This window comes from Camarhynchus parvulus, chromosome 2 (assembly GCF_901933205.1).
Source record: "Camarhynchus parvulus chromosome 2, STF_HiC, whole genome shotgun sequence".
Taxonomy (NCBI): Eukaryota; Metazoa; Chordata; class Aves; order Passeriformes; family Thraupidae; genus Camarhynchus; species Camarhynchus parvulus.
Genome location: NC_044572.1, coordinates 658585 through 686057, shown reverse-complemented (window position 1 = coordinate 686057; position 27473 = coordinate 658585). Strand labels below are relative to the sequence as shown.

At 52.8% G+C, this 27473-nt stretch overlaps 2 protein-coding genes across 3 annotated transcripts in view; one reads left to right on the top strand and one right to left on the bottom strand.

The window, feature by feature from the left end:
* The window catches only part of DHX30 (DExH-box helicase 30), a 31439-nt gene extending 26877 nt beyond the window's left edge, over positions 1-4562 (bottom strand). Inside the window, exons 1-2 of the mRNA XM_030971478.1 lie at positions 4485-4562; positions 1734-1783 (exon numbers count right to left, since the gene is read on the bottom strand). Coding sequence (XP_030827338.1) covers positions 1734-1764 — 31 coding nt within the window. The 5' untranslated portion in view covers positions 1765-1783; positions 4485-4562. The remainder of the gene's footprint in view (positions 1-1733; positions 1784-4484) is intronic.
* Positions 4563-6231: 1669 nt separating this feature from the next.
* Positions 6232-27473, top strand: part of SMARCC1 (SWI/SNF related, matrix associated, actin dependent regulator of chromatin subfamily c member 1) — a 65017-nt gene continuing 43775 nt past the window's right edge. The window contains exons 1-13 of one of the 2 annotated variants that reach the window (XM_030971481.1): positions 6232-6389; positions 12507-12626; positions 15097-15182; positions 16634-16660; positions 19041-19122; positions 19931-20023; positions 21288-21357; positions 22499-22568; positions 23796-23871; positions 24637-24762; positions 25468-25586; positions 26127-26251; positions 26929-26988. In XM_030971481.1, coding sequence (XP_030827341.1) covers positions 15109-15182; positions 16634-16660; positions 19041-19122; positions 19931-20023; positions 21288-21357; positions 22499-22568; positions 23796-23871; positions 24637-24762; positions 25468-25586; positions 26127-26251; positions 26929-26988 — 922 coding nt within the window. In that variant the 5' untranslated portion in view covers positions 6232-6389; positions 12507-12626; positions 15097-15108. The remainder of the gene's footprint in view (positions 6390-12506; positions 12627-15096; positions 15183-16633; positions 16661-19040; positions 19123-19930; positions 20024-21287; positions 21358-22498; positions 22569-23795; positions 23872-24636; positions 24763-25467; positions 25587-26126; positions 26252-26928; positions 26989-27473) is intronic. The other variant, XM_030971482.1, reaches the window with a different exon arrangement.

The following is a 27473-nucleotide window of genomic DNA, read 5'->3' as shown; positions in this document are numbered from 1 at the left end:
TTATTTTTATTGTTTTACCACGATTTTTACTATTTATTCAGGAATAAACTGAGGTGGTTTGGAAATAAAATCTTCAAGGAGGACTGGAAGGAAAAGGAGGCTGGAAAACCTTGGGAACACAGGGAGCTGGAAAAGCTGGGAAAACCTTGAAAAACATGGGCAGGGGGCTGGAAAAGCTGGGAAAACCTTGAAAAACATGGGCAGGGGGGTGGAAAAGCTGGGAAAACCTTGGGAACACAGGGAGCTGGAAAAGCTGGAAAAACCTTGAAAAACATGGGCAGGGGGCTGGAAAAGCTGGAAAAACCTTGAAAAACATGGGCAGGGGGGTGGAAAAGCTGGGAAAACCTTGGGAACACAGGCAGGGGGGTGGAAAAGCTGGAAAAACTTGGAAACACATGGGCAGGGGGCTGGAAAAGCTGGGGGAAATCTCAGAAACAAGGGGCTGGAAAAGCTGGGAAAACCTTGGAAAAACATGGGCAGGGGGCTGGAAAAGCTGGGAAACCCTCAGAAACACAAAAGCAGGGGCTAGAAAAGCTGGGAAAACGTTGGAAACATAGACAGGGGCTGGAAAAGTCAGGGGAAGAGGCTGACAGGCAGTCCCAGTGTGCAGGGACAGTCAGGGCTGAGGAAGGCTGGTGGTTTGTCACCAAAAATGATATAAAAATTATCTTGTGGGCACAGAAGCAGCAGTGAAGAGTCATTTATTACAAAATTGCAGAAGTCACCGATCCCAGGTATCTTTACTTTGCAGAGGGCAGCGTGAGGCAGCACAGGCAGCATGTCCAGAGCCATCCCCCAGCTCGGGCAGCTCCTGCAGGAGCTGGGCTGGACCTGCCCCTCCAGCCAAGGCTGTGCAGAGGCAGCAGCTCCTTAAGGAGCCAAGTTTCATTCAGGAATTCCTTTATCCCCAGGGCTGGAGCATCCCAGAGTCCCACAGCCAGCCTGGCCATGACAAACCACCAGCCCTCAGCAGGGAAGTGCCATCTCTCCAACCGCACAGGCAGGATTTGGGGCAGGAGCTGAGGTGACTTTGTACACAATTCCTGCCCCAGACTGGGAAGAATTCTGGGATTTTTAGTTTCAATTCAGTTAAATCCCAGTGCTGGTGGCTCAGAGCAGGGCAGTGGCAGGAGTGGTGGGGTCACTGCTGGGTTTCCTGAGTGCCAGGATGAATTCCCTGGGATGGAGGGAGGGTGCCTCTGCCTCAACCAGAGCTGGAATATTTTAGTCCATTCTATCCATTAAGACCAAGTAACAGAAGTCAGGAAAGATCCACAAGTTAAAACAGGAAACAGTGACTGGAGGGATTTCTGAGGACAAAATATGATAGAAAGGAAGGCTGGCAAAGCAGTGGCAGGGAAAAGAGCCATGGTGACAGTGACAGGTATCACAGGATCAAATCCCAAGGACAAAGAGCCCATGGAGCTGGTACTGAGGGATACAGGAATATTTAGGAGGACAAAATTAAAAGGGACAAAACCCGTACTTGAAGCTGAACAGCAAACAATGTCCAGTGTCTCTGGATAACACTGCAGGGCTCCTCCCTGCCCAGTCCCACTGCTGCCCTGAAATCCTGCCCTGTCCCAGCCTCCTGCCACATCCCCTCCGTGCTGCAGCCACCAGGACACAGCTGAGCTCCTTCCTCACACCAGGAACTCCTCCTCCTCCTCCTCAGCCCCCTGCTCCAGCTCCCCCTGGAGCACAGGAACCCCCCGGGCTGCGGCAGCTCCTACCTTTGAGGGAATTCAGCGAGAACATCTCCATCCCGGCGGGAAGGGCGTTCCTGGGACAGCAGCAGGGAGACAAAGAAACTGAGGTTAGAATGGCGATTTCCTTTCAAATGCTTCTGCTTTGGCTCTGGGGTGAAAATGAGGGGGTTTTAAAAGCCTTTTAGGCCAGGATGAAGTAGATTATTGCCATCATTCTGTTTAAAGGAAAAAAAACTGGAGAGGAAAGAGAACTGTACTTCTGATAATGTTCTTTACTGAAACTGTGTTAAACTTCCTATTTATAACTTTCACTCAAACAAGAAAACCAACTTTGTTTTGAGGTGTTTTATCTGTCATGCCAAGTATTAAACACACTGTAGGGATTCTTGGAAACAGCAACAAGGATTTTCTATAAAATCCTGAGATCAGATGGGTGAGGACTGAAGGTCAGCATTTACACACAAAGCTGGTTTGGAGCTGCACTTCTATGATCCTGGTGGATCCCTTCCAAGCCAGGATATTCTGCGATTCTGTGGACATGAACTGTCCCCATCAATGACTTCCTGTGCATGCAATTAATAGCCTGCAATTATCATTCCAATTATTCACTTTGGCTTTCAATAAGACAAAATTACTTCAATAGCAAAAAAAAAAAACCGAAACAAAAAACCAAAAACAAAAGGCATCAAATAAACCCACCCCATTTTCTGGCCACATCTCTGGATGTGACACCTTGTCCGTGGTTCCTTCCCCATGGACACACGGACACCAACCTGCTCTGGCTGCCAGGGCCACACCTGGCCTTTTCCAAGGATGAAATCAATAAAAACAGAGCAAATTGACTTGGCAGAAATGAAACCCCGCGTGTGCTGTGGTGAATCTCAGAGGGAAACGTCCCTGGGGTGATAAATCACTGCAGGGAACAAAGTCAGGGAGCTCTTCTGTGGCCCTGGGGGCAGATTCCCAAGGCTGGGAATTCTGGGAAGGCTGGAAGATTAGGAATTGGGAATTCCTGGCTGGGAGGGAATTCCCAGAGCAGCTGGGGCTGCCTCTGGATCCCTGGAATGCCCCAGGGTTTGGAGCACCTGGGATCATGGAAGTTGTCCCTGCCGTGGCAGGGGTGGGATGGGATGGGATGATCCTTACATTCCCTTCCAACCCGAATGGGTAAATGCAATATAAAGTTTATAGAAATGGTCTTTTCTGCTCAAGAACAAAGAAATAAAAAATGGAGAACCCTCTGGGGATGAGGTTCCAAGAGGAACAAGAGATCCCCTTGGCTAAGGAGGATTCCAGCCCAGCTGTTGGTGTGATCCTGCCTGCAGACCCCAGCTGCGCCGGGAGCCTCACTGGGAACCAGTCAGAGCCACACTGGGGGCACAGGGAGGAGAATAAAGGATCTGCTGAACCTGACACCAGGATCCCGACCTGGAATCACTTTTAGCACATCCAGCAGCCTGGGAGACATCCCAGGGTTTGCTCCTGCACATCCTGATCCCAAATAAGAAGTGTCCAACTGTGGCTGCTGCTGCAGCCCCCAGGGAAGCACAGGGATGCAGGACCAGCATGGACAGGAGCACGGGAACACTCAGAATGTATTTTGTCTGATGACAGGAGAGATGTGGGAGCTCTGAGGACACTGGATTTGGGAAGAAATGGCCCAGGATGACACAGGACAGGCAGTGGCACAGCTGGGATGAGAAGCCATGGGAGCCTGGAGCCTCATGGCTCACACCCAGCAAACTCCAGGGACCCGGGCGGCACAAGGGACAGTGAAAGTTTGTTAGGAACAGACTCAGGCAAAGAGTGGAACCAGGCACTGAGCACAGAAACTGTCAGATCAAATCCCCAAGGATGGGAAGGAATCGGGCCTTTGTGGGGGCTCCTCCATCCACTGGAAAACAACTACATGAGAGAAAACCACACCCCCGAGAGAGGCACGGGGAAAATCCCAGCAATTGTCATTACTGGCTGCTGGGGTACTCCAGCGGTGTTGGAAGGGGCAGAGCCCCGAGTGCTTTGTGAGGAGAACAAAGGACAGAGAAACGCTGCTGCCTGCACATCCAGCGCCAAGGGTTCCCTGCCCGGCTCGGGCACAGGCAGCACGCCCCTGCAGCAGAGATTTGTTTTACTTTTGGATATTTGTGCCGAAGGACAGCGGATGGGGGCAGGAAGCCCTCGTTAGGCGCAGCCCCGCGGGCTCTGGCTGCCAGCGGTGCAGGGCGGCAGGGAATGAAGGGCTGCAGGTGCCAGCGGGCTCGGACAGCCCCGGGGCCGGACGGGCACGGCAGCCACAGCTCCCGCGGCCACGGGGCAAAGCGGGCCCGGCGGCGACAGCGGGCCGAGCCACGGGCGGGCACGGAGGGGCAGAGGCGGCGGGAGCGCGGCTCCGTGCGGGCGGAGCGCAGCCTGCCCGGGCAGCGATGGAGCTCCGGGGATGCCGCGCTCCCGGGGCCGCTTCCCGGGATCTCCCACCGGCCCCTCGCCCAGGGCCCGCGGGGGAGCGGTGCCCCGGAGCCCCTCCGAGCATCCCCGAGGCCTCCCGAGCATCCCCGGCCCCGGCGGTGCCGCCGAGCATCCCCGGTGCCGCCGAGCATCCCCGCCCGCGCCGCCCCGCCCGCACAGGCCGCGGCCCCTGCACGGCCCTCCCCGCCTCGCCCCGCGCTGCTCGCCGCCATCCCCCGCTCCTGCCCCTCCTCCCGCCGCCGTCCCGCCCCCGCGGCCCCCGGTTCGCCCCAGGGGTCGCGGTCCGACCCCCGCCCGCCCGGCACCGACCTCCGCACCGCGACTGCCGCCGCCGGGCCGCCCCTCGGGACTACAGCTCCCGGCAGCCCCCGCGCGCGCTTCCGGCGCGGCGCGCGCTTCACTTCCGGCCCTTCCCCGGAAGTGAGACGGCCCGCGCGTTCCCTCCGGCCAGCGGCGCCACAGTGCGAAGCCTGGCGTGGGCGCGGGGCGGAGTCTGTCCCCATGGCAACGGAAGAGCCAATGGGCGGTGAGAACTGTTCCCATGGCAACGGCAGAGCCAATGGGCGGCGTGGCCTGTGGGGGCCCTGTAGCCTCGGCCCCGCCGTGGGACCCGTTCGGGCCCCGGTCCCGATCCCGATCCTGATCCCGGGGTGAGACCCGGCCAGGCCCAATCCCCATCCCTATCCCGATCCTGGCCCCGATCCCAGTGTCGATCCCGGGGTGGGACCCGGCCAGGCCGGACCCCTATCCCAACCGGGGAGCTGCCCAGAGCAGCCGTGGCTGCCCCTCGATCCCCAGCAGTGCCCAAGGCCAGGTTGGACACTGGGGCTGGGAGCACCCCGGGACAGTGGGAGGTGACCCTGCCATGGCAGGGGTCGGATGGGATGAGATTTCATCGCTCTCCCAACCCAAACCCTTCTGGAATTCTCTGCTGGATGCACTTTGCTGCCCTTTCAGAATGGCAGCTCTGAAATTCTGAAGTTCAGATTTCTGGATGTTTAGTGGGTTTGTTATTCCCTGTATCTCCAGAGGTTTCCTTTCCTGCAGGTGTTTATTTCTGTTTGGAGTGTTAAGGGACAAGGGAACATTTACAAACTACAAAGTAATGCAAGGGACTGTTTTATACTGGGCATTGTGATTTTAATGATGGACTTTTTGACACTCTGTTTGATAATGCTTGAACTGCGTTGTATTTTTAAGTTCTATACACGTTTTTGCTTTTTTAAAAGATATCTCTGTTATGTTCATTTCACAAATAAAACATTAGTAGAGACTCAAAACTAAGTGGTTTCTATAAAGGGAATTTGGGGGAAACTGCTTCCGAATGACCCATTCCGTGGGTCTAGATGTGATTCTGGAAAGGTAAAGGTACCCGGCAGTGAGGACTCGGTGCAGATACCTGCAGGTAATTATGGCAGCACCCAATTTATTCCCTAATTGCACCTCAGGGTCTCCACACCGGGCCTGAGCGGCGGGGGCGGGAGCACACCGGAGCGGTACCGAGGGCACGGACGGTGCGTTCGGAGCGATCCCGGGCGGTACCGAGGGCACGGACGGTGCGTTCGGAGCAATCCCGGGCGGCACCGAGGGCATGACGGTGTGTTCGGGGTCCGGAGAGCTCTCTTGCCGGTACCGAGGGCACGGACGGTGCATTCGGACCAGTCCCGGCCGGTACCGAGGGCACGGACGGGCGCGTTCGGGACCCGGAGCCCCTCAGCGGGAAGGGCTTGGGCGGGGCCGCCCCAGGGCGGGGGCGGGGCTTCACAGGAGCGGCGTGCGCGTTCCCGCGCGCGTTCCCGCTGACCTTCCCGATCACATCCCCAAGCACGTTCACGTTCCCGTTCGTGTTCCTGTTCGCATCCCCGAGCACACTGGCGATCGCGTCCCCGTGCGCGTTCCCATTCCGACCCCCGAGCACGTTCCCGCCCGCGTTCCCGTTCCGGTCCCGGGCGCGCTCCCGGGGTGGGCGGGGCGCGGGCCGGGGCGCAGCGCATGCGCGGCGCGGGGCGCGCGGGGACAATGGCGGCGGCGGCGCTGGCGGCGGGCGGAGGCCCCGGGAGCGGCCCCGCGGCGGCTCCGGCGGGCGGGCCCGGCCCCGCGCTGGCCGCGGCGCGCCGCAAGGACGGCGGCCCCGCCGGCAAGTTCTGGGAGAGCCCCGACACCGTGTCCCAGCTCGACTCGGTCCGCGTGTGGCTAGGGAAGCACTACAAGAAGGTGCGGCCCGGCGGGGGCGGCGGGCACCGGGCGGGGGGACGGGGATGGGACGGGGGGCCGGAGGTTTCCGCCGCTCTTTGTGACCCGCGGCCTCGCCGCTGCGGCGGGCGCGGTGCTGGGCCGGGGGCAGCCCCGGGCACGCTTCCGCTCCCTCCGCGCCCGGGGCCGTGTTTGGGGCGGCCCCGGTGGCCCCGGGACGTTCCCGCTGCCCGCGGGGGCCCGGCCGGTGCCCGCCCGGCCCAGGCAGTGACTTTCCTGTGCGGGCAGGTCCCGGCCCCGCTGGGTTTCGCTCCAGCCGCGCCCTGGCGGTGTCTGGAGCGCTGGGAAAGGGAGGAAAAGGAGGAAAATCCCCCGGAGCCGTCGGGAGCCGCGTTCGGCCCCGCGTGTTGCCCCGAGCTCGCCCGCGGCAGCGCCGCTGCTGCCCTTGGGCTCCTCTTCCTCCTCGCGCGCTTCGCTCCCCTCGGCTGCCTCGCTTTCTTTATGTGTTTTGGTTTTTTTCCGCGCGTGCTGATTTTATAACTTCATTTCGGTACCGTGAGGAATGCCCCGGGTGTAACTTTGCAGCGGGTCCGCACGGCGCTGCAGCGCAGCTGGAGGAGCTTTGCTGGGGCCGGAGCGGTGCCCGGGGATGCTGCGCGGCCCCAGCTGCACAATCTCGGTGTTCCCCCGGTTTCGGGGCCGGCCCGGTGTCCGTCACCCACGGAGGAGCCCCGGCTGTTGGCTGGGCTCTTTGTGTGGCGGAGGATCTGAGACCGGGAATCTGACCTGGCAATCTGAGCTGGGGCGCTGCGGGGTGAAGGCAGCTGGGGCTCGGGTGTGTTTTTGTTTTTCCAGTCCTTCCAGCTCCTTGCAGCTCGGATCGGGGCGTGGGGAGCGCTTTGAAGCAGCGGCTCGAGCTCTTTGTGTGGACAGGGCAATGTAACAGAATATTTGTGCAGTTTGGCTCGTTCCGCTTGCGGTGCTGTCCCACGCCCTGGAGGAGCTGTGGTTTTCCCTTTCCCTGTCCCGGCCGGGCACCGCCGGGATCCCAGGAAATCGCTGCTCTGAGCAGGGCCCAGGTGCCCTGCTGAGCACAGAAAGTGTTTGCGTGGCTCTGCACCCCCTGCCAGGCTGGTCTCTGGACTGGCTGGGCAGGGGGAATGTGGTGCAGCAATGAGAGCCAAGGGGAAAAAAACCCTCCTTTCAAATTGCTCATTAAAAAATTATTATAATTATTTATTATTATAGAAATTATGTTGTTATAGTATAGAAATTATGTCATTTTATTATAGAAATTATGTTATTATGTTATAAATTGTTATAAAATATTTATTTCTCGTGGCTCTGGAAGGTAATTAGAGTTAGGCTGAGGAGACTCTGTAGGGCGAGTGAGTTTTGAAACGTTGCTGTGACAATCCTTTTAAAAAATGAAAAGTGATTTTGGTTTGGGGAAACAAGAAAGTTGTTACCAGTGCTTACAGATGGAGCCTTAACACTGCAGAGGGAAGGGCTGGTTCCCTTTTGGATGCGCTGTAAATGGACTCTCTGGTTCATCTTGTTCTGTTTCCATCCCGCTGTAGGTGCGTGGCTCCTTCCAGAGAGGTACATGGTGATTTTAACTGGCCTTTGTCCAGTTTATGCTCTTAAAAATAGATGTTTGTACATCTCAGTGGTGAAGCTGTCAGCAGCAGTTGGTGTGTCCAGCTCCAGGGACACTGGGGATCAGCTGGAGAGAATCCCAGAGCAGCACCAAGCTCAGTCAGGATCCAGAGGTCCGGAGGCACAGGGAGAGTGGGAGAGCTGCATTTACAGAGCTGCTCATTTTGTCTCTATATTAGACAAGACTTTAGTACTGAAGAGTTCTCTGTGTCTCTAGAGTACAGCAGGCCTCTTGACACGCTAACCTTTTCCTGACAACTTTGACAAACAGCATTGGGGAGCTCTGTGTGTCTCTGGACAAGAACAGCAGTTGGGGAGCTCTGTGTGTCTCTGGACAAGAACAGCTCTTGGGGAGCTCTGTGTGTCTCTGGACAGGAACAGCTCTTGGGGAGCTCTGTGTGTCTCTGGACAAGAACAGCAGTTGGGGAGCTCTGTGTGTCTCTGGACAGGAACAGCTCTTGGGGAGCTCCCTGTATCTCCAGAGTACAATTGAGAATGAAAGAAGTTTCAGTAGTAGTTTGGAAGACTCCCAGTGCACCTTGAAAACCTCATTGACAGGCACCAAACACAATGACAGAAAATGAAATTATTGATATTGTGCTGAGCTGATTTATTCCAGGCTCCCTCCCGCTCCCAGTTTGTGTGTGTGGTGTCTGGAAGTTGGTTTGTGTTGTTTCTGATCATCAAGGGATGCAGGAGGTGCCCAGCTCCTTCCCAGGCAGTGAGGGTGCACTGGGGATGTTGGAGCTTTGCTTCCCTGGGAGCTGGGAATGGGTTTGGAGTCCTGGGGCTTCTGACAGACTTTAACAGAACAAAGTCACAGGATCCTGGAATGGTTTGGGGGGGAAGGGGCCTTAAAGCCCATCCCATTCCACCCTGCCATGGGCAGGGACACCTCCCACTGTGCCAGGGACAACTTCCACTGTCCCAGGCTGCTCCAAGCCCTGTCCATGACATATCCAGGGATCCAGGGGCAGCCCCAGCTGCTCTGGGCACCTGTGCCAGACCCTTCCCACCCTCCCAGCCAGGAGTTCCTTCCCAATCTCCCATCCATCCCTGCCCTCTGGCAGTGGGAGCCATTCCCTGGGTCCTGTCCCTCCATCCCTTGTTCAGAGTAATTTAGGTAGACTGTAATGAGCACCTTGATGTCACCAGAGTTACTTAGAAATTCCCAGTTCAGAAGTAAACTGGGCAATTCTCTTTTTGTTATATTAATGCTCATTTATCTATAACACTGTGCATTGTTTAGGCAGTTCCTTTCTCAGTAAGCCACGTCCTTCATATTAAAATGCAGTGTCCCAAAGCAGTTATTTATTGTCTGTAAGACCTGTTTCTAAGGTAGTTTGGGAGGGGTTTAGCAGCTGCCTGATGAAGGATGCAGCCCCTGGCCTTGGCCTTGCAGCTGAGCTCCCTGAGGAGCCCTCCTGGTGTGTTGTCCATGTCCAGGGCAATATCCAGCTCCATGTCCAGGGCAATATCCAACTCCATGTCCAGGGCAATATCCAGATCCATAGCCATCTGTTGGCCCTGGGAGCTCTGGTGGCTCTGACTGCTCTGCCCCTCTGAGACAAAAGGCTGGAGCAGTTGATTTTTGGGAGGCAGGAGGAGGGTGCTGAGGTTTGTAAGGAGCATGTGGGATGTTGGTCAGAGGGGATCAGGGCACGGCTCAGCACGGGGAGCCCTGGAGCAGAGCTGGGACCCCCTTGGTCCAGGGAGAGGGGTCTGAGCACATCCCTGAGCTGGGGCTGCTGCCCAGGGAGGGTCTGCAGGGCAGAGCTCCAGGCAGAGCTGGGATCTCCTGCTCCCTGCCAGGAATATCCTGGAGCAGGGCACAGGCTGACACTGGCAGCTGCTGGGGACAGTTGTGCCATCAGTGTGCCAGGCTGGCACCACCTGCTGTCCCCAGGGGCTGCCCTGGCAGTGGCTGTGGCCCTGCTGTCCCCAGGGGCTGCCCGCAGTGGCTGTGGCCCTGCTGTCCTCCTGGGCCTGCCTGGGGTTGGATCCAGGGAGGGGTCTGTGTGCAGCTTTTCTGTGTTCTCCCCTTTGGAAAGGAACAGGGGTTTGTTTGACCCAGATCAAAGCCTTTCAGTGTGGGTTTTCCCGTGGCTCCTGTGTGCTGCTCTGAGCTGCAGTGCCCTTTGTGTGGGGAAGGTGTGTGCACAGCAGAGCTCATGGGGGTTTGAGGTCAGTGCCCACATCACAGCCAGCCCTGGATCTGTCCCCCCTCGGTGACAAATGCTCCCAGGGCAGCTGCAGTGCAGCTCTGGCTGCAGAGATTCCCTCTGCTGCTGCTGCTCACACTCTGCTTCCTGACCACACGTTTTCTGCTTAAAGATTGGAGGTGGTTTTGTGTTTCTAATTATTGTGGAAAGGTTGGAAAACTCTGCTGTGTCCGTGGGGCTTTGGCATTTCAGCAGGAGAGCAAAATCCTCTTATGGAACAGGGCATCATTCTGTCCTCTGGAATTTACTGCTTAGAAACCTTTATTTGCTGCAGGATCATTTTGTGGACATGAGGACAGAACCTGGAGATCTGTTGCACTTGATGCCTCTGTGGTCCCTCAAACCCACTGTGAATTGTTTGGGAAATTGTCTGCTGTGTTTTACTGCCTGAAGACCCATTTGTGCTGCTCATTAGGATGCAGAAATAATGGAAGGGAGTCTTGTCCTTCTTTTTGAAGGGTTTCCCCCCTTATTGTTCGGGGAGCCTCAGGCAAGGTAATGGGCTCCTCGTTAAAAGGATCTACAGGATAGTGGCAAAGCAAGGGAGGATGAGAAGGTGTTGTCTTCCTTTATAGCTTCCAGCTGTCAGTGCCTCCTGCAAGAGGTAAAAATGGGAGCTGCAGGAAAAGGAATGACTGCCTGGAAAAGTTCACCTGTCTAAGAATAGGCTTTGCAAGGTGCATTCTCATGTAATTTCCTTCTGAAGGAAAACATCTGAAAAAGAAAATATATATTAAGTCAGTACAAGGATGCCACTTCTTCTGGATTTGTTTTTTGGAGGAAGTTCATAGAATCCCCAGACTGGTTTGGGTTGGAAGGGACCTTAAGGATCACCCAGTGCCACCCCTGCCGTGGCAGGGACACTTCCACTGTGCCAGGCTGATCCAAGCCCTGTCCAGCCTGGCCTTGGACACTGCCAGGGATCCAGGGGCAGCCACAGCTGCTCTGGGAATTCTATTCTAGGGCCTCCCCACCCTCCCAGCCAGGAATTCCTTCCCAATATCCCATCCAGCCCTGCCCTCTGGCAGTGGGAGCCATTCCTTGTGTCCTGTCCCTCCAGCCCTTGGCCAAAGTCCTGTGCAGAGCCAGGAGTTGGACTCAGTGATCTCTGTGGATCCCTTCCAACTCAGGATATTCTGTGATTTTGATGTAATTAAAACATTAATTCCTGGGGGAGGGAAGAGGGCAAATTGAAATGCAGCTTTGAAATGTTAGCCTCCAGTTCTTTCCAGGCTCGTGTTTCTAGTTCAGGATTTATACCCAGGACAGGACACTCAGGAGCCTCAGGGGAATTTGTCTCCTTTCAGTTGGGAAGATTTAATTTCTCAGATATGTGCCTGCTCCTGAGAAAGTGCTGGGGGAATTCACATCTCAGGGTGGTCAGACACTGAAATTGTAATTGTTTCCATTCCCTCTGTGTCTTTGTGATGCCTTTGGCTTTGGAGCTGATGCTTTGCAAAGCTCAATTAGGTTTGACTGGTATTTGGCACCACAGCTTTAAAACTTCGAGGGTCTGGGTCTCAAACTCAATTTTTAAGGGGTTTTAGAAGAACCTAATTTGAGGGAAGAGGAAAAGCTGGGAGTTACCCAGCTGAGAGACTGGGGCAGCTCAAATTGCTCCATGTTCTACCTGGAAAAGTGATGTTTGTTCTCCTCTTGGCAGACACCTGGCACAGCAAGGAGCTCACATCCAGTGAGTGAATACTGAATATCAGGGGTGACACAAACTCAGCACCGTGGGAAGGGTTTAATACTCCATGCTGTGATTTTACATTCACAATGTAAATGTAATTTTATTGCACCTTGGCATCTGCTCAGATTGTCCCAAAACATCACAGATGCTTTTGTGTGGCTCAGCTTTTCCCTCTGTGCAGGACATCCTATTTATACCAAGGGCTGCTCTGAGGATTAATTGGGAGTTGATTAGAGCAGGAGGCTGTGAGGTGGCTGCAGAAGGCTCTGTGTGTGTGGGCAGCACGAGCCTGGTCCTTTTATAGGGGCTGAGCTCAGCCTGAGTGGTTAATCCTTGTCTGGAGCCAGCTGGGGAGCTCAGCCACAGGTGAGTGCTGGGTGTTCAGCCTGAAGCTGGAAGATGGTTCTGCTGGGTGCTCCTCCTGTGCAAACCCCCCTGCAGCCCTTCCCAGGGATCCCAAAATGCTCCAGCTCTGCTCTGCAGGTGCAGCAGGGAGCTGGGCTGTCCCCAGGCAGCCTCCCTGCAGCTTCCCTGTCCCAGCAAACTGTGCTTCTTGTCTTGCAGTACGTTCAGGCAGATGCTCCTACCAACAAAACCTTGGCTGGGCTGGTGGTGCAGCTGCTGCAGTTCCAGGAAGATGCCTTTGGAAAACATGTCACCAATCCTGCCTTCACAAAGCTTCCTGTGAGTATTGTGTTCTGCTGGGGCTCTCGCTGCTGGCACAGCTCTGTGTGTGCTCCTGGGACATGTCCAGGGCACTGGGACATCCCTGCCCCAGCCCAGGCTCCTGGTGCACCCTCTGGAGGGGCTGGAGGAGCACACCCCTCCTGAGAGCGCATTTGCACTGTAATACAGCTTCTCTCTATATTTGAAAGGATTGCTGGAATGCTGTGGGAACATTTTCATTTCTGCTAAAACTCAGTGTAATTCATCAGTTTTAAGTCAAATCTGGACTGGTGCATCCTAAACTCAGTGAGTAAAATGCACTTTCCAGGGCAAACAAGCTGCCATGAGGTGTTTTGGTGATTAAACTCCAGACTTGGGAGGTTGCCAAGGCTGAGAAATGCCCTTGCCACGTTCTGCAGCAGCAGCAGGCAGTGACCTGCTGGCCTGGGGTGGATCTCAGTCCCCTGGGATCCAGGTAACCCAAACAATATCAGCATTGTGAGGGTGCTGCTCCCCAAGTGCAGCCTGGAGCCCTGCCCTACCCAGGGGTCCTGTCCTGGGCAGTGTGAGGTGCAGAGAGCTGGGAGGAGGGCAGGGGTGCCAGCCTGGTGCCAGCTGGGTGTTTTAGGGGGTCTGTGGGCCAGGACAGTGTCCTGATCCTGTCATTGTGTGCTCAGCTTTGGCACAGGTGTGTGCTGGCACTGGGGCTGTGCCTCTGGGGCTCTTTGGGGTGGGTGCACAAAGCTGGAATCATTTCTAGCCAGTGAAGAGGTTGAGTCCATTGAAGCTGAAGTTGGCCTGAAAACTTGGCAGAGCTCCTGTGGCTGTGGGTGCACGTGACAGGACAGTCCTTGTTTTGTTCTGTGCTGGTTCCCCCAGGTGTTCTGCCCCTGTAACCTCTCCATGAGGGTGGCGTGTGCACCCTCCTTCACTGGAAGGGTTTTCACTCATGGGGTGAATCCCAGAACATTTCCCAGATGAATTTTAGAAGGAGTGCTTCCTTTTGAGGGTGGTGAGGCCCTGGCACAGGTGCCCAGAGCAGCTGTGGCTGCCCCTGGATCCCTGGCAGTGTCCCAGGCCAGGCTGGACCCTGGAGCAGCCTGGGACAGTGGGAGGTGTCCCTGGGACAGCACAGGGGGTACTGGATGAACCTTAAGGTCCCTCCAGGCCAAACCATTTGGGGATTTTGTGACTCTCCTGGTGCTTTGGAGAGCACCCAGAAGCAGCCCAAGGTGCCATTAGGATCTCACCACCTCTCCTGATGCCTCAGTGATAGTGGGAAGCTTCAGGGACAGGGGGAGCTTTGCAGAGCTTTATTTGGATGTGGCAGCACAAACCATAAACCTGCCCACATTCCTCAAGTGCATAAACCACTGGAGTGCCCCTGAGCCTTAAATCAATTTGTCTTATCTTAAAAATGGGCAATAAACATTGCAGTGGCATCATAAAGATGTTGTTCCTGTGTTTGTTCTCGCTGCTTCAAAGCTCTAATGTGGCCAGATTTGCTCAGGTTAATTTACAGCCCTTGGATCTCCAGCAGGACACAGCTCCTCAGTGCATCCTCAGGAGTTGCTGCTGTTTGGGGGGGTCTCCTGCTCCCAGCAGAAAGCTCCTGGTGGTAACCAGAGCCTGGCCTCTGAACACCTCCCCACATTCTGCTTTGTGCCTTGTACAGGTTTTTTATATTTACTGAGAAGCACAGAGTAATCCAGGACCAAAGCAGGTCCTGGCATTGTCCTCCCTGTCCTGCCTGCAGCTGGCCCATCCTCCTGTCCCTATTGCCAGGAGGATTCTGACAGCAGCTGCCTTTCCCAGGCACAGCCCTCCTGACCAGAGAGAGCAGGAAAGATGCACATTCCAGACTCAAATCTATCAGAAAATTGAGCTTTTGTTCAGGAAACAGGAGTTTATTTTAATAACCTTTCAGAGAAAGGACTTGGTGGGACTCTGAAGCTTCCAGCCCTGTTTGAGTGTTGTGGGATTCCTCCTTTGGGAAGGGGTGACTCAGGTGAAGCTGAGAGGGCAGAAAGGAGCTGGGTTTGGTGTTTTAGGGCAGATGTGCAGCTCCTGACACACAGCTTTCCCTGGGGAGGATGGATGGAGTGTGGAACAGCTGAGCTCTGCTTCAGCTGCTCGTTCCTGATAGTCTGGTTTGATGCTCTCACACAGATGAAGAGCTGCTTCCCTGACAGCTACCATGTGAGGTTTAATTTACTATGAAATGGGTGTTCAAAGAGTACTTTGGATTTTTACAGCTCAGCTTGGAGCTTTCAGATACATCAACTTCCTGCATACACAAAGAATTCTGCTTAATCCAAATACATTTAATCTTCAGGAAGCATTCTGAAAGGAGAACCTCAAACTCCAGAAGTGTTTCATCTGAAAATGATATGTTCTATGTCTAAAACTCAGCTAACCAATATGCATTTGTTTAAAATAATTGCATAAAAGTCAATGTCACTGTTTTTCCTTGTTTTCTGGGTTCCAGGCAAAGTGCTTCATGGATTTCAAAGCTGGAGGTACATTATGTCACATTCTTGGTGCTGCTTACAAATATAAGAATGAACAGGGCTGGTAAGTTTTATTTGTATTTTATTTTATTTGTACACCTTTTGCATGAAACCAAGCACACGAATTGCTTATGCAAGCTACCTAAAGTTTAATCCTTCCTGGAGACTGGGGCAGGCAAGGCAGTGGAGATGGGAAGAGGGAACTTTTTCCTGTTTTGCTGATGGTAGCTTTTTTGAGACACACCCCCACACTTCTAAATTTAAAGAGGAGTTGGCCAAGTTGAAGGTTTTGGGCCTGTAGTTGGAGTTAATTACAAGTTTGAGGCTCCTTTTTTATTTCCTTGCTGTCTGACTGAGAAAATGAACCAGGATCAGTCTCACTTCTGTGAGACATAAATCTTTGTTGCTGTATTGATTATTTGGTTTAGTTATGATTGGGAAAGCATGAGGCACTGCAGATCCTAGTAACTGTTCAGATCTCCATTGCCCCAAAAATGGGGAGTGAAAGCACTTAGAAACTCTGCCTCTGGAGCTCTTGGTACTGGCATGAAAATATCCCTGTGACATCCCAGGAGTGGTTCAACCTGGGTGTTTTGAAGTTATAATCCTTTTCCTGAGGGAACAGCAGCATGGGATCATAAAATCCTGGAATGGTTTGGGCTGGAAGGGCCCTAAAGTCATCCAGCTCCACCCCCTGCCATGGCAGGGACACCTTCCACTGTCCCAAGCTGCTCCAAGCCCCAATGTCCAATTGCAATCACTATTTTTGGCCTTGAAATCACTATTTTTCAGAACACTGGGCAAAAAAATGAGGATGAAAAGCCAGTAAATGTAAACAATCAATAAAATTAAGCAGAGATTGCTCCTGTCCATAAATTTAAATAGTTTGTATGTGATGTTGCCAATCTGCAGCAGCATTCCTGGAATTGACTGAGTTGTTTTTCCACACAAGAGCCATTTAAAAGGCAAAACAAAGTTGTTTGAGGATGGTTTGTTGTTTTTAGGAATTATTTATATTCATATCTGCTCTGAGGTGGGTATATCAGGAATAAACCACTCTCAGGGGCTTTCCTATTCCAATCTTACCAGCACCTGGGACGGGCACCTCTCTGCAGTGTGGTTTATCAGCAGTGTCCTGCTACCTCTTTGCCTTAAGATACAGGAATGAAACAGTTCCAGCTTCAGGAACATTTGAATTGAGTGAACATTTCTTATTTCCAATAAGAAAATGTGGTTTGCAGCCAGCTGCCCAGCCCAGCAGGGCTCTGGAGCTGCCTCCTCCCCTGTCCCTGCCTTGCTGCTGCCCAGGATTAGGTGGGTAGTGCCTGGTGTGTGTGTGCATGTGGGCAGTAATCCTGCACTTAACTCTGAGCTCAGCCCTAGAGCCTGGAATGTGTCCCCACTGACTCTGCCAAGTGATCTGTGCTGTTTGCCTGCCCTGTGCTTGATTTGATTTTTGTTTTGGTCTGCATTGTCGCTCCTGCTTAACCTGTTTGTGACTGATCTGTCTTGTAGGAGAAGTCCCCTTCCTCGCCACAATAGGTATGTCTGAGAGCTGGACATACATCCCTGGCCCAGCCTGGCCAGGGAGCCTCTTGAGCTGAGCCCAGGAAGAGTTAGTGCCATTTTGTCCAAATGGGCAGCTGAAACAGTGCTGTTATTCATTATCCATGTCCTCCTCTGCCTTTCTGGAGCAGGCAGGGAGCTGGGGCATGCAGCATTCCATGGATGCACAGTGCAGGTTTTGAGCTAAAAATGGCAACATTCTGCTCATGCCCTGGGTATTTTTGTCTTACAGGTACCAAGAGGTCTGTAGGTGTTTATTTGGCATTTGTCTCCCACAGAGCCACCCTGGGTGTTTTGGATACAAACCATGGCTGAATACTGGAGAAGGGGCTCAGTCTTGACTCAAAAATCCTCTGTATTAGAGGTGTAAAATACCTTATTAACAGTGACCTGACAGCCTTGATGTCTGGCCATGCTTCTGCAAGTCAGGGTGAACTTCCCAAAGCACACAACGAGGTCATAAATTCCTCTCCAAAAGGCTGATTCCAACAAATGTGCCAGGATCTTACATTTGATTTGTTTGCCATGTCCTCAGTGTGAAGGGTAATTTCTTTAGGACAGAAGCCATCCCCCTGAGAGAGGATGTTGGTAGAGCTGCCCAGCACCTCAGGTGTTCCCACAGATCCACCTGCCTGGGCTCTTCCCTCCTGAAAATCCCAGGAGCCCCTGGAGGAGATCATGGAGGTCCCAGTAGGATATCATGTTTGGTTTAGTGGGGTCACAGGACTTGGGGCTAAATGCCTTGGGGCTCAGCTTTGCTTTCCTGAACCTTCTCTGAGCCTGGGTGCACTGGCAAAAGGGATCTGTGGCTGGGACAGGGGTGTGTTTGTAGGGAGCTGCCCTTGGCTGGGAATGGCTGGTGGGAGCTGGATGGTGACTGCAGCCTCCTCGTGGGAGGTGCGCCTCAGTGGGGTGGCAGGGTTACATGCATGCTGTCACACCACTGCCCTGGGTGTGCAGGGTCTCACACCTGGCACTGCCCTGGATGTGCAGGGATTCACACCTCCACTGCCCTGGATGTGCAGGGATTCACACCTGCCACTGCCCTCGGTGTGCAGGGCCTTGGGTTCCACACCTGGCACTGCCCTGGGTGTGCAGGGCTTTGGGTTTGGGTCTCACACCTGTCACTGCCCTAGGTGTGCAGGGTTTGGGATTCACACCTGCCACTGCCCTGGGTGTGCAAGGCTTTGGGTTTGGGTCTCACACCTGTCACTGCCCTGGGTGTGCTTTTGGTTACCTGTCATGCTGGTGTCAAGCTTTGTTTGGTCTCACACCTGTCACTGCCCTGGATGTGCAGGGATTCACACCTGTCACTGCCCTGGGCGTGTAGGGCTTTGGGTTTGGGTTCCACACCTGCCCCTGCCCTGGGTGTGCAAGGCTTTGGGATTCACACCTGCCACCCCCCACACACCCCAGGGAGCCTTCCCAGACCCCAGCAGCAGCCTGTTCCCAAATCTGGAGGTGCAGGCATGTGCCAGGTCATGTTCTGCATCTGGGGGACACAGCCTGAAGGCTCAGCACCTGCTGGAGCTGTGGGACAGGCTGGATCCTGAGGGCTCAGCCCCAGCTGTGGCACTCCCTGCAGATGCTAAGGCTCTTTTGGGGCTGGGGTTGTCCCTCCTCAGGCTCTGGGGGTCACCACCCCAATGCCCCATTTGGGTTGGCCCATCTGTGAGTTCCAGACGTGTTCAGGGGTCAGGTGGGCACAGCACAGGGAATCTGGGGGGTCTCCTGCTGCTTCCCAGGAGGATTCTCAGGTTTTGTGTCCTCCCCCATTTCTGATGGACAGATCTCCATTGGCATTGCAATAATTGTGATGATTTGTCCATGAAACAACAAGATTAGAGCACCAGGGTCCAGTAAAGGTGGTGATACAATGCTGCCATGGGTAATTTTAGCTGCCTGTGTCCCGGGGGGTGGTTTGTTCTCACAGCAGGCACAGGAATTGCTGCTTCTTTGGACTCCAGGACTGCTGGATGGGGGCAGCTAGAAGTAAGAGAACCATGAGAGCTCATCCATGAATTTTCTCATCTGATGTTGAAATCCATGGTGGTTGTGTGTTTAATTACTCCCTGTGACTGTGGTGGAATGCACAGCCCTGCTGCAGGGTTTGGTGGACACTGTCAGCCTTCCTTTTTCTCCCTGAACATCTCACAAATCAGCTGCATTTCTTGGTGTGGTTCATGGTGGTTTTCTTGCTGGTGAGGGTGCCAAGTGCAGCAGAAATAGTTGTGGCTGTGCTGGAGTGTCCTGGCAGCCCTGCCACGATCCAGAGTTTGTGTGGAGCAGGGAAGGTTCTGGACTGCTGGCAGCTGGGGATGTGGAGTTAATATTTGTGAATCATTTCCCTCGACAGGAGGAGGTTTGACCTGCAGAATCCCTCCCGGATGGACCGGAACGTGGAGATGTTCATGACCATTGAGAAAACGCTGGTGCAGGCAAGGAGAGACCCAGCCCGGGGCAGGCCCCACTCAGGACAGGACTTCACCCGGGCCCTCTGTAGGAATGGGGGACTCTCCCCTACCTCTCCCACCCAGCTCAGTCACAATTCCACATTTTCACTTGAAAAATGTGAAATATTTCCATTGGCCATCTGTGGATATGCAGAGCTTTTTATTTTATTTATTTATGTGAGGAAAACCTGCTGTAAGGGAAAACATCCCAGGTGTCCCCATGTCCCTGTGGAGGTGGCACTCTTGGGGCTCAGTAACTGCTCCTGTTCCCATTCCAGGGCTGACTTCCAGTTTGATCTAAACTGGCCTTTTTCACGTTAGGATCCATTTTACTCTCACTTTACCAAACAAGTTATTATCTGCACCCATTAAGCAGCTCTGTGGAGTCTCATTTAAAATTCAGTTTTTTAACTGCTGAGTGGGAATAATGTGTGATTTTTTTCAAACTCTGAAGCCAAGTTCAGTGTATGATGTAGTCAAAACATAACTTTCAGGTGTCCATTAGCAATGGAAACAGGAAGAACAGCAGAAAACAACAATATTTTTATTACAAAAAACCCTTGCCCACGTACAGTGGTTTCAGTGCATGATAAAAAGCTGGGCAGGGCTTTGTTGGGGAGCTGTGGGAAGGGAATGTCCCTGTCCCAGGGCTCCTGGAGCTGGGGTTACTGTCCTGTGTCACCCCCTGGTCTGGGTTCCACTGGAGTTCCAGCACTGGGGATTTTATAGGAATATTCTGATTTTTGCCACAGATAGCTCCTAATTCCTTGTTCAACTTGCTGTTCTCTCCCAGAACAACTGTCTGAGCAGACCAACCATCTACCTCATTCCTGACATGGAGCTGAAGCTGGCCAACAAGCTGAAGGACATTGTCAAGCGTCACCAGGTGAGTGTCACAGAGCACAGCTGTACCCAGGGCTGCTCAGCCCTGAGGGACACCCTGCCTTAGCCCTGGGGCTGCCTGAGCACACAGCAGCAGCAGCACAACTCCCTTGGGAACGGTTTTTACCCTCCCATGAGGCTGAGCCCTGGCTGTGCTCCAAAAGCACACCTGGACCTGCTGCCAGGTGGCTCTGGGTGAGCTGGGGCAGCCCCAGCTGATTTATTGCTCAGCACAGGTTTGTCCAAACCTGGCTCTGAGGCAGGCAGTGAGACAGCTGTTCCAGATGTGTGGGACAGCAGAAGGAGGCTTCACTCTGGAATGGTTGTTGGTTTTTGCTTTATTTCACTCTCTGATTGCTGGTGCTGAGCAGAGCCCAGGCAGCCTCAGGGAACCTTGCCCTCGTAATTCCAGGATGACTTGAGCAAGATCAATGACTCCATCCTTAAAAACATAAACAGTCTTCTCACTTGTCTGCAGAGAAATACCCTGGAACGTGACCTCTGCATGGTCTGGTGGCTTTTGAGTCAGGACAAGTCACAGCTGTAGCCAAAGAGTTTCTTTTCCAGATTTAATGCATTTCCTGTGTTGTGATTATGAACCATTGTCTCAGCCTCAGTTGGGCAGATTTCACAAGTTGCTCTTAATTATTTGGCTGATTCAGGATGGGTGTTATTGCTCAAACTAGAGTGAATGAGTCAATTTTCCTTTCATAAAGGAAGTCTGTAGTGAGCTCCACGCTGTATCCGTGAGTGCTTTAAGGGATTTTTAAAGCAGCTTTGTCTCTGCAGGGATGTGAGGAGATGAAAACAGAAATTGTCCCTAATTCTGCTTTTTGGTCTTTCCTTTGCTCTGCCTCTGAATTCTCATCTTGTCACTAGCTTTGCTTCCTCACTATCTTATTTATTTTCATTTTTAACCCCTTGCTGTCATCTCCCCGCTACCCCAGCCCAGTGCCTGTGGCTCCCTGCTGTCCCAAGTCCTCCCTGCTCCAATTTTTGTTATTCTCCAGCTCCTTCCAAAGCTGCCCTGTCCCTTTCCTGAGCTGTGGGAGCTCTTGCCCCTCAGCCCCTGATCCCAGAGTATCCCACATCCCACCCCACAATGCTGTTCTATTCCTGCTGCTGCCATCCAGGGATGGGATCTGCAGCTCGTTGTGCTGTTAAATCAATCCCTTACACGTCTATGGGATGTATGTTTTGAACACCAGCTGTGTTTTGGGGTGATGTGCTGAGGGTTTCTCATGCAGTTTTTCCTGTGTTTCCCACAGGGAACAGTCACTGAAGAGAAATCCAAGGCCACCCACCACGTGTATCCAAGTCCTACCTCAGTGGATGATGGTGAGGTTCTGTGGCAGCTTTTCAGTGGGAATCCTCTTGTAATGAGTGCCACGAGGAGCTGTGGAAGTGTTCACCAGGACTGTTCCCAGCCTGCTCCCGAGGGACACTTGCACATTGTGGATAATGCGCCTGGGGAGCTTTAGGCTGGAGATTGGGAGAGTTCCTCCCAGCCCTGGAGGGATTTCAGAGCTGATGTGGCCCTTGGGGACACAGGACAGTGCTGAGGAATGGCTGCACTCTGATCTTGGAGGGCTTTTCCAGCCTCAGCCATCCCCTGATTCTGAGTTCCTGGCTCTCCAGGGATTCTGTAGGGAATGCTGGCACAATCCTTGTGTGTGGGGGGCAAGGAGAGCTCCTCCATGAGCCTTGGCTGTGTTAAAGTTCACTCTGCCTGCACGAAGTGAAAAAAAGCGATTCCACAGCTGCCTCTTTCTGCAAATAGCAAAAAATATTTCTTCCCTTTTTCATCTTAAATAAATTTAACTACCTGGGGGGTCATTGTCCTCAAGCCCAAGTTGCACAGACACAAAGAAATCCCTTTCCCACATTCCCTGGCCTGTGCTGGCCACTAGATGGAAGTGCTCCCTGCAGTTTGCAGGGATCAGGAATGGTTTGTGTCTGTCCTTCTGGCAGCAGCAGGCTCAGCCCTGTGTGTGTCTCAGGCTCTGAGCCCCAGGTCATACAGCCCAAAATTCCAGCAGGGATTGCAGATGCAGGTTCACATCCTTGAGGTTTCTCCTGTGATGCTTCTCTGGGCTCTGTGCTCGGGATTTGGCTTGCAGGGTTTGGTACTTGAGAGCTGCAGGGCTGGATGGGATATTGGGAATTAGGAATTGTTCCCTGGCAGGGTGGGCAGGCCCTGGCACAGAGTGCCCAGAGCAGCTGTGGCTGCCCCTGGATCCCTGGCAGTGCCCCAGGCCAGGTTGGACACTTGGAGCAGCCTGGGACAGTGGGAGGTGTCCTGGGACAGTGGGACATGTCCCTGCCCATGGCAGGGGGGGGAGTGGGATGAGCTTTAAGGTCCCTTCCCCAGCAGAACTTTAGCAGAGGGGTTTGCAGTAACTTCCCTCTGACTCACTGTGAAAAGTGAATTATTGAGCTTTTCCCTCCACATCTGACCTGGATCTCGTTCCCTTTGCAGATGAGTGGTTGAGACCTGTGATGAAAAAGGACAAGCAGGTGCTGGTACATTGGGGCTTTTTTCCAGACAGGTAAAGATGGCTGGGGGAAAGCAAACCCTGAGTTTTAACAGTTTGTTGATGGAAAAGTCTTGATCCCAATGTGCAAAGCTTGAAAGGAATGAACCATTGATTTAAAACTGCAGTATCCACATCCTTTTGTGGCACTGGCAGGTGGGTGAGGCTGGAAAAGGAATTCTTCTGCAGAGCCACAAGGAACTAGTTGGATATTGATTTTAAAGCTGGAATGAGCCATTCCTTAAACTTTAAAGGGAGAACTTCCAGTCACCTGGCTGAGCTCTGACAAAGAGATTTCACTCCAAGGGTTGTCTTCAGTCAGGTGCAAGTGAGTGTTAAAGGTTTCCTTTGAGAAACCTGCCCTGTGCTCTTGGAACATATTAAAATTCAATGTGTGTGCTGATAGGAACTTCACTGTATTTGCAATAACTGGTTTCTGAGCCCAGGCTGTGGAAGATCAATCAAAACATTGATAACCCAGTATTGACTGCTATTTAATTAACTTTTTCAGGCCACTGAAATCTGTTCACGCACTAAATTCCTAGGAACTCTATCTCTCGTGGGGCTTTCAATGGAGGACAGCAAAAAGTAATCACACTCAGGTTTTTTATTCATACAGATGAAGAGCCTTTAAATATTTCTGTATTTCTGTCAGTAGTCAAGCTTGTATTGGTGATTTTAAACCAGGTACACACAAAACAGTGTAAAGCCAGGGATGCTGTGTGCACATCTTTCCCTGCACCTGACTCCTCCCTGGTCCTCAGCACCTGGTGTTGGTTACAAAGGACTGTGGCTTTTGCTGTTCCTCAATGCAGTTTGTTAATAAATAGATTTTTGAGGAAATAATGTGAAGAGTGAATGTAAATAATGAGTGGTTTCTAGGACAAGATGCAGCTTCCTCCCTTCCAGGAATCCAGTAGCTCTTGCTTTGAAATCACAAGAACAGAGAGAAGTGCATTAAGTTAATGGCAGGGTTTGGTTGGGTGACTCAGAGCTGCCTTTACCCCTGAATCTCTCCAGACTTGCACTTGGGGCTGAAGTGGTTCACTGAGAGGATTTTTAACTTTTAACGTGCATTGGATGCCCTGGGGCCCTCCCTGTGCCTGGTTCTGTGGCACAAAGCAGGGTTGTTCCCTGTGGGAATGAGCAGCCCCAGCAGGGAGGGCTGCACGTGCCAGAGCTGCTGGAAAACCATTCCTGGTGCTGCTGGTGCCTGAGCTGCTCTCTCCTGACCCTCCCCAGCTACGACACCTGGGTCCATGCCAGCGAGATCGAGGCGGAGATCGAGGATGCGCCCATCCCCGAGAAACCCTGGAAGGTGAGTCTGGATTAGGCCTTGGAGGGGGAGTCTGGCTCAGGCCCTGGAAGGTGAGTGAGTCTGGCTCAGTCCTTGCCAGGATCCCTGTGCTGGGGCACTTGTTGGGTGTTGCCCTGCTCTGGTTGTTCTGCACTCACTGTGTTGCCCTGGCCATGTTGTGTGTGTGCTCCTGGAGTCACAGCAGCCCAGGCTGAAAGGACCTTGCAGTCTGTTCCAGCACCTGTAACTCACTGGAAAACAGGATTTTGGGGTATAAACCTTACTAGGAATAGTCAGAGAGAATTGTGTGAAGTATTAATAAATCAGTAATGAATTACTCTAGAAGTTTTCTCAGCTGTGTTAACCAAACTCTCTGAAGGTGGCTGTTATAAGCCTGACAGTTGGCTTTGTCCCTCCAGGGAATGGCCAACTCTTGCTCACTTTTTGGTGTTAGTGGCACACCTGCCAAGGGGATGTGTGTATTTAGGAGGTTTTGATGGCAATTTTCGGCATGCAAAGAGCACTGGTAACCCAGAGCTGCTGTCCCAGCTCTCAGAGCTGACCTCCCACTCCAGGAGGCCTGAAAATGCTTGAGGAGCAGAGGTTGAGTTCTGAGTTCATCCTTTGTGGTCCTGCCCTGTGTCATTGCCAGGAGTGTGTGTGAAACCAGAAGGATTGGGCCATTCAGACCTGATAAAGCTCCAGGAATGTCCCTAACCCTGGGAAGTCTCCCATGGAGTTGTTTCTCCCCAGAGCATCAGCCTGTCCCTGTCTCCTGATGTGCAGGTTCATGCCAAGTGGATTCTGGACACGGACGTGTTCAATGAGTGGATGAATGAGGAGGATTATGAGGTGGATGAGAACAGGAAATCCGTCAGCTTCCGCCAGAGGATCTCCATGAAGAATGAGGAGGTGAGGGGGGGACAGCAATGTCCTCTAGCTCTGCATGCACAGAGCTGGAGAAGGCAGGGATCCAGGGAGAGCTCAGAGCCCCTGGCAGGGCCTGGAGGGGCTCCAGGAGAGCTGGAGAGGGACTGGGGACAAAGCATGGAGGGACAGGACACAGGGAATGGCTCCCACTGCCAGAGGGCAGGGATGGATGGGAGATTGGGAATTGGGAATTCCTGGCTGGGAGGGTGGGGAGGGGCTGGGATGGAATTCCCAGAGCAGCTGTGGCTGCCCCTGCATCCCTGGCAGTGCCCAAGGCCAGGCTGGAGCAGCCTGGGACAGTGGGAGGTGTCCCTGCCATGGCAGGGGTGGCATTGGGTGGGCTCTGAGGTCCCTCCAATCCAATCCAAAGCATCCTGGGGTGCTGACACTGCTGTGGGGGTTTGGATCCCCACAGCTGGGCTGGGGATGGAGCTCCAGGAGAGCTGGAGAGGGACTGGGGACAAGGCATGGAGGGACAGGACACAGGGAATGGCTCCCAGTGCCAGAGGGCAGGATGGGTGGGAGATTGGGAATTGGGAATTCCTGAGTGGGAGGATGGGCAGGCCCTGGCACAGGGTGCCCAGAGCAACTGTGGCATCCTGGTTTGGGGTGGGTTAAGGAAGGATGCAGCCTCCAGCCCTGCAGTGGGAGAGTTTGGGGGTAACTCAAAGCTCTGCTCCCTCCCAGCCCGTGAGGAGCCCCGAGAGGAGGGACAGGAAAGCAGCAGCCAGCACAAGGAAGAGGAAACACTCCCCTTCTCCACCCCCCACTCCTGTGGAGTCCAGGAAAAAGACAGGAAAGAAAGGGTGAGTGTCTGCAAGTGTCCAGAGGCCTGGAATTTGAGGTGAAAAGAAATGAGGAAGAGAAGAAATTCAGGAAATGCTTATGGGGAGAGCTCTGTGACCTGGGGTTCTGGAATTGTTTCTGGATAGGCTTGAGGGATTATTCCTGAGCAGTTTGTGCAATTCCTTATTCTACCAATATTTTACCCAAATAAAAGCCTAATTACTATTAATTAAATAGTAATAGGGAAGTTTTGATAGCAATTAAAAACTTCATTACTAATTGTGGGATATTATGTGTGGGTATGGAGAGGAGCACTTCAAAGCTAAAAATTCAGGTCTTGTTTATGGACCTGTTGGGCTCTAATAAGGCAAATCAGGAATGAGTTGATAAGCTGAATTCTTCCTCCCAAGTGTGAAGCCTGAGTTGGGGTCTGTGAGGAGACATGGGGCTGGTTCTGCCCCTGTTCCCAGAGTGGTTTCAGGGGGTTTGACCCTCCTGTCCTGGCACCTGAGCACTGCCCAGGAACATCTGGCACAGCCCCTGTGTCTGCTCTGTTCCAGACAAGCAGCTCTCTATGGCAAAAGGAGGGGGCAGAAGGAAGAGGATGAGCAGGAGGATCTCACCAAGGACATGGAGGATCCCACCCCAGTACCCAACATAGAAGAAGTGGCACTTCCCAAAAATGGTAAAATATGGGAACACTTTGGGCTCTTTGAATGTTAAAGATTAAACTGCATTAAAATTGTGTCTATATTTTGTCAAATCTTTGAAATACTCCGTGGCCATGGATCTCTGCCCATAAATTTATCTAGTCAGGCATGTAACAGCTGAAAAGGGCAGCAGTGTCACCTCCTTTTGGCCTTTTAAATTACAAAACTGCATTTATAAAAGACACTTTTAAAAATAGATCTGCAACGATCTGCTGAAAGGTTTCATTTCACTGGCTCATGTTGGGGGAAATGGAGTTTTCTGGAGCAAAGTATTTCCCTGCCAAGCCCCCAGAAGGAGGATGTTAAATGAGTGGATGGAAAATGTGCTAGTGTCAAGTGCTTTTAGTCCTTTTCAGGGAAGTGTTGGTGTGGGCAGTAATAATTCTGGGGAAGAGAATTCCTTCAGCATCCCTGGCAGCAATGATTTTGGGAGTCTCTCTGTTTGGGTGTTCTTGGTGTGGATGTGCACTGGAGCCTTGCTGTGTGTTGGGCAGGGCTGTGCTGCTCTGTGAGGAGCTGGGAATGCAGGGCAATGGGACAGACGGGCCCTTGTGCTGCTGTGAACTCCTGAACTGCAGGCAGAGCCCAGGGCACGGGGCCAGGCTGCAGCTCTGCTGCTCTCTGCTGCTCTCTCATCACTCTGTTCTTGCAGTGAACCCAAAGAAGGACAGTGAGAACACGCCCGTCAAAGGAGGAACCGTGGCAGACCTGGGTAAAGCCCTCACCCTCAATCCTGCTTCCAGTCAATATTTTAAAATATATCTGAAATATTTCTACATCTCTCAGTTTAAAAAGCAATCTCTACTTCTGGGATTTTGTTGAATTAATTAATATTTCATACAAATTCAAGTTCAGTGTACCAGCTCTTCACTGCAAGGCTGTTCCCTCATAGGCTACTGTTACTTTTATTTTTTTAACATGACATACAAGCTCTTTTCTAACAGTTTGTTTTTTTTGCTGGGAATCAGGGTAAATCACAGGTTCCCTGAGCTTTGCTGAGATACAAACTTGTATCCCATATCTTATTATACAAGAGTCATCTAAGACACTGGGAAAGGAAGTAATTAATTATGGATTCTGAAGTGTTGAGAAATTCTAATTATCCTTCCTGTATTCTTACCTGTTCCCTGGTCTGGGATAGGTAAAGGTGTAATTGCTTTAATGATGTGGGATCCTCTTTGTTTCCCTCCTCCCTTC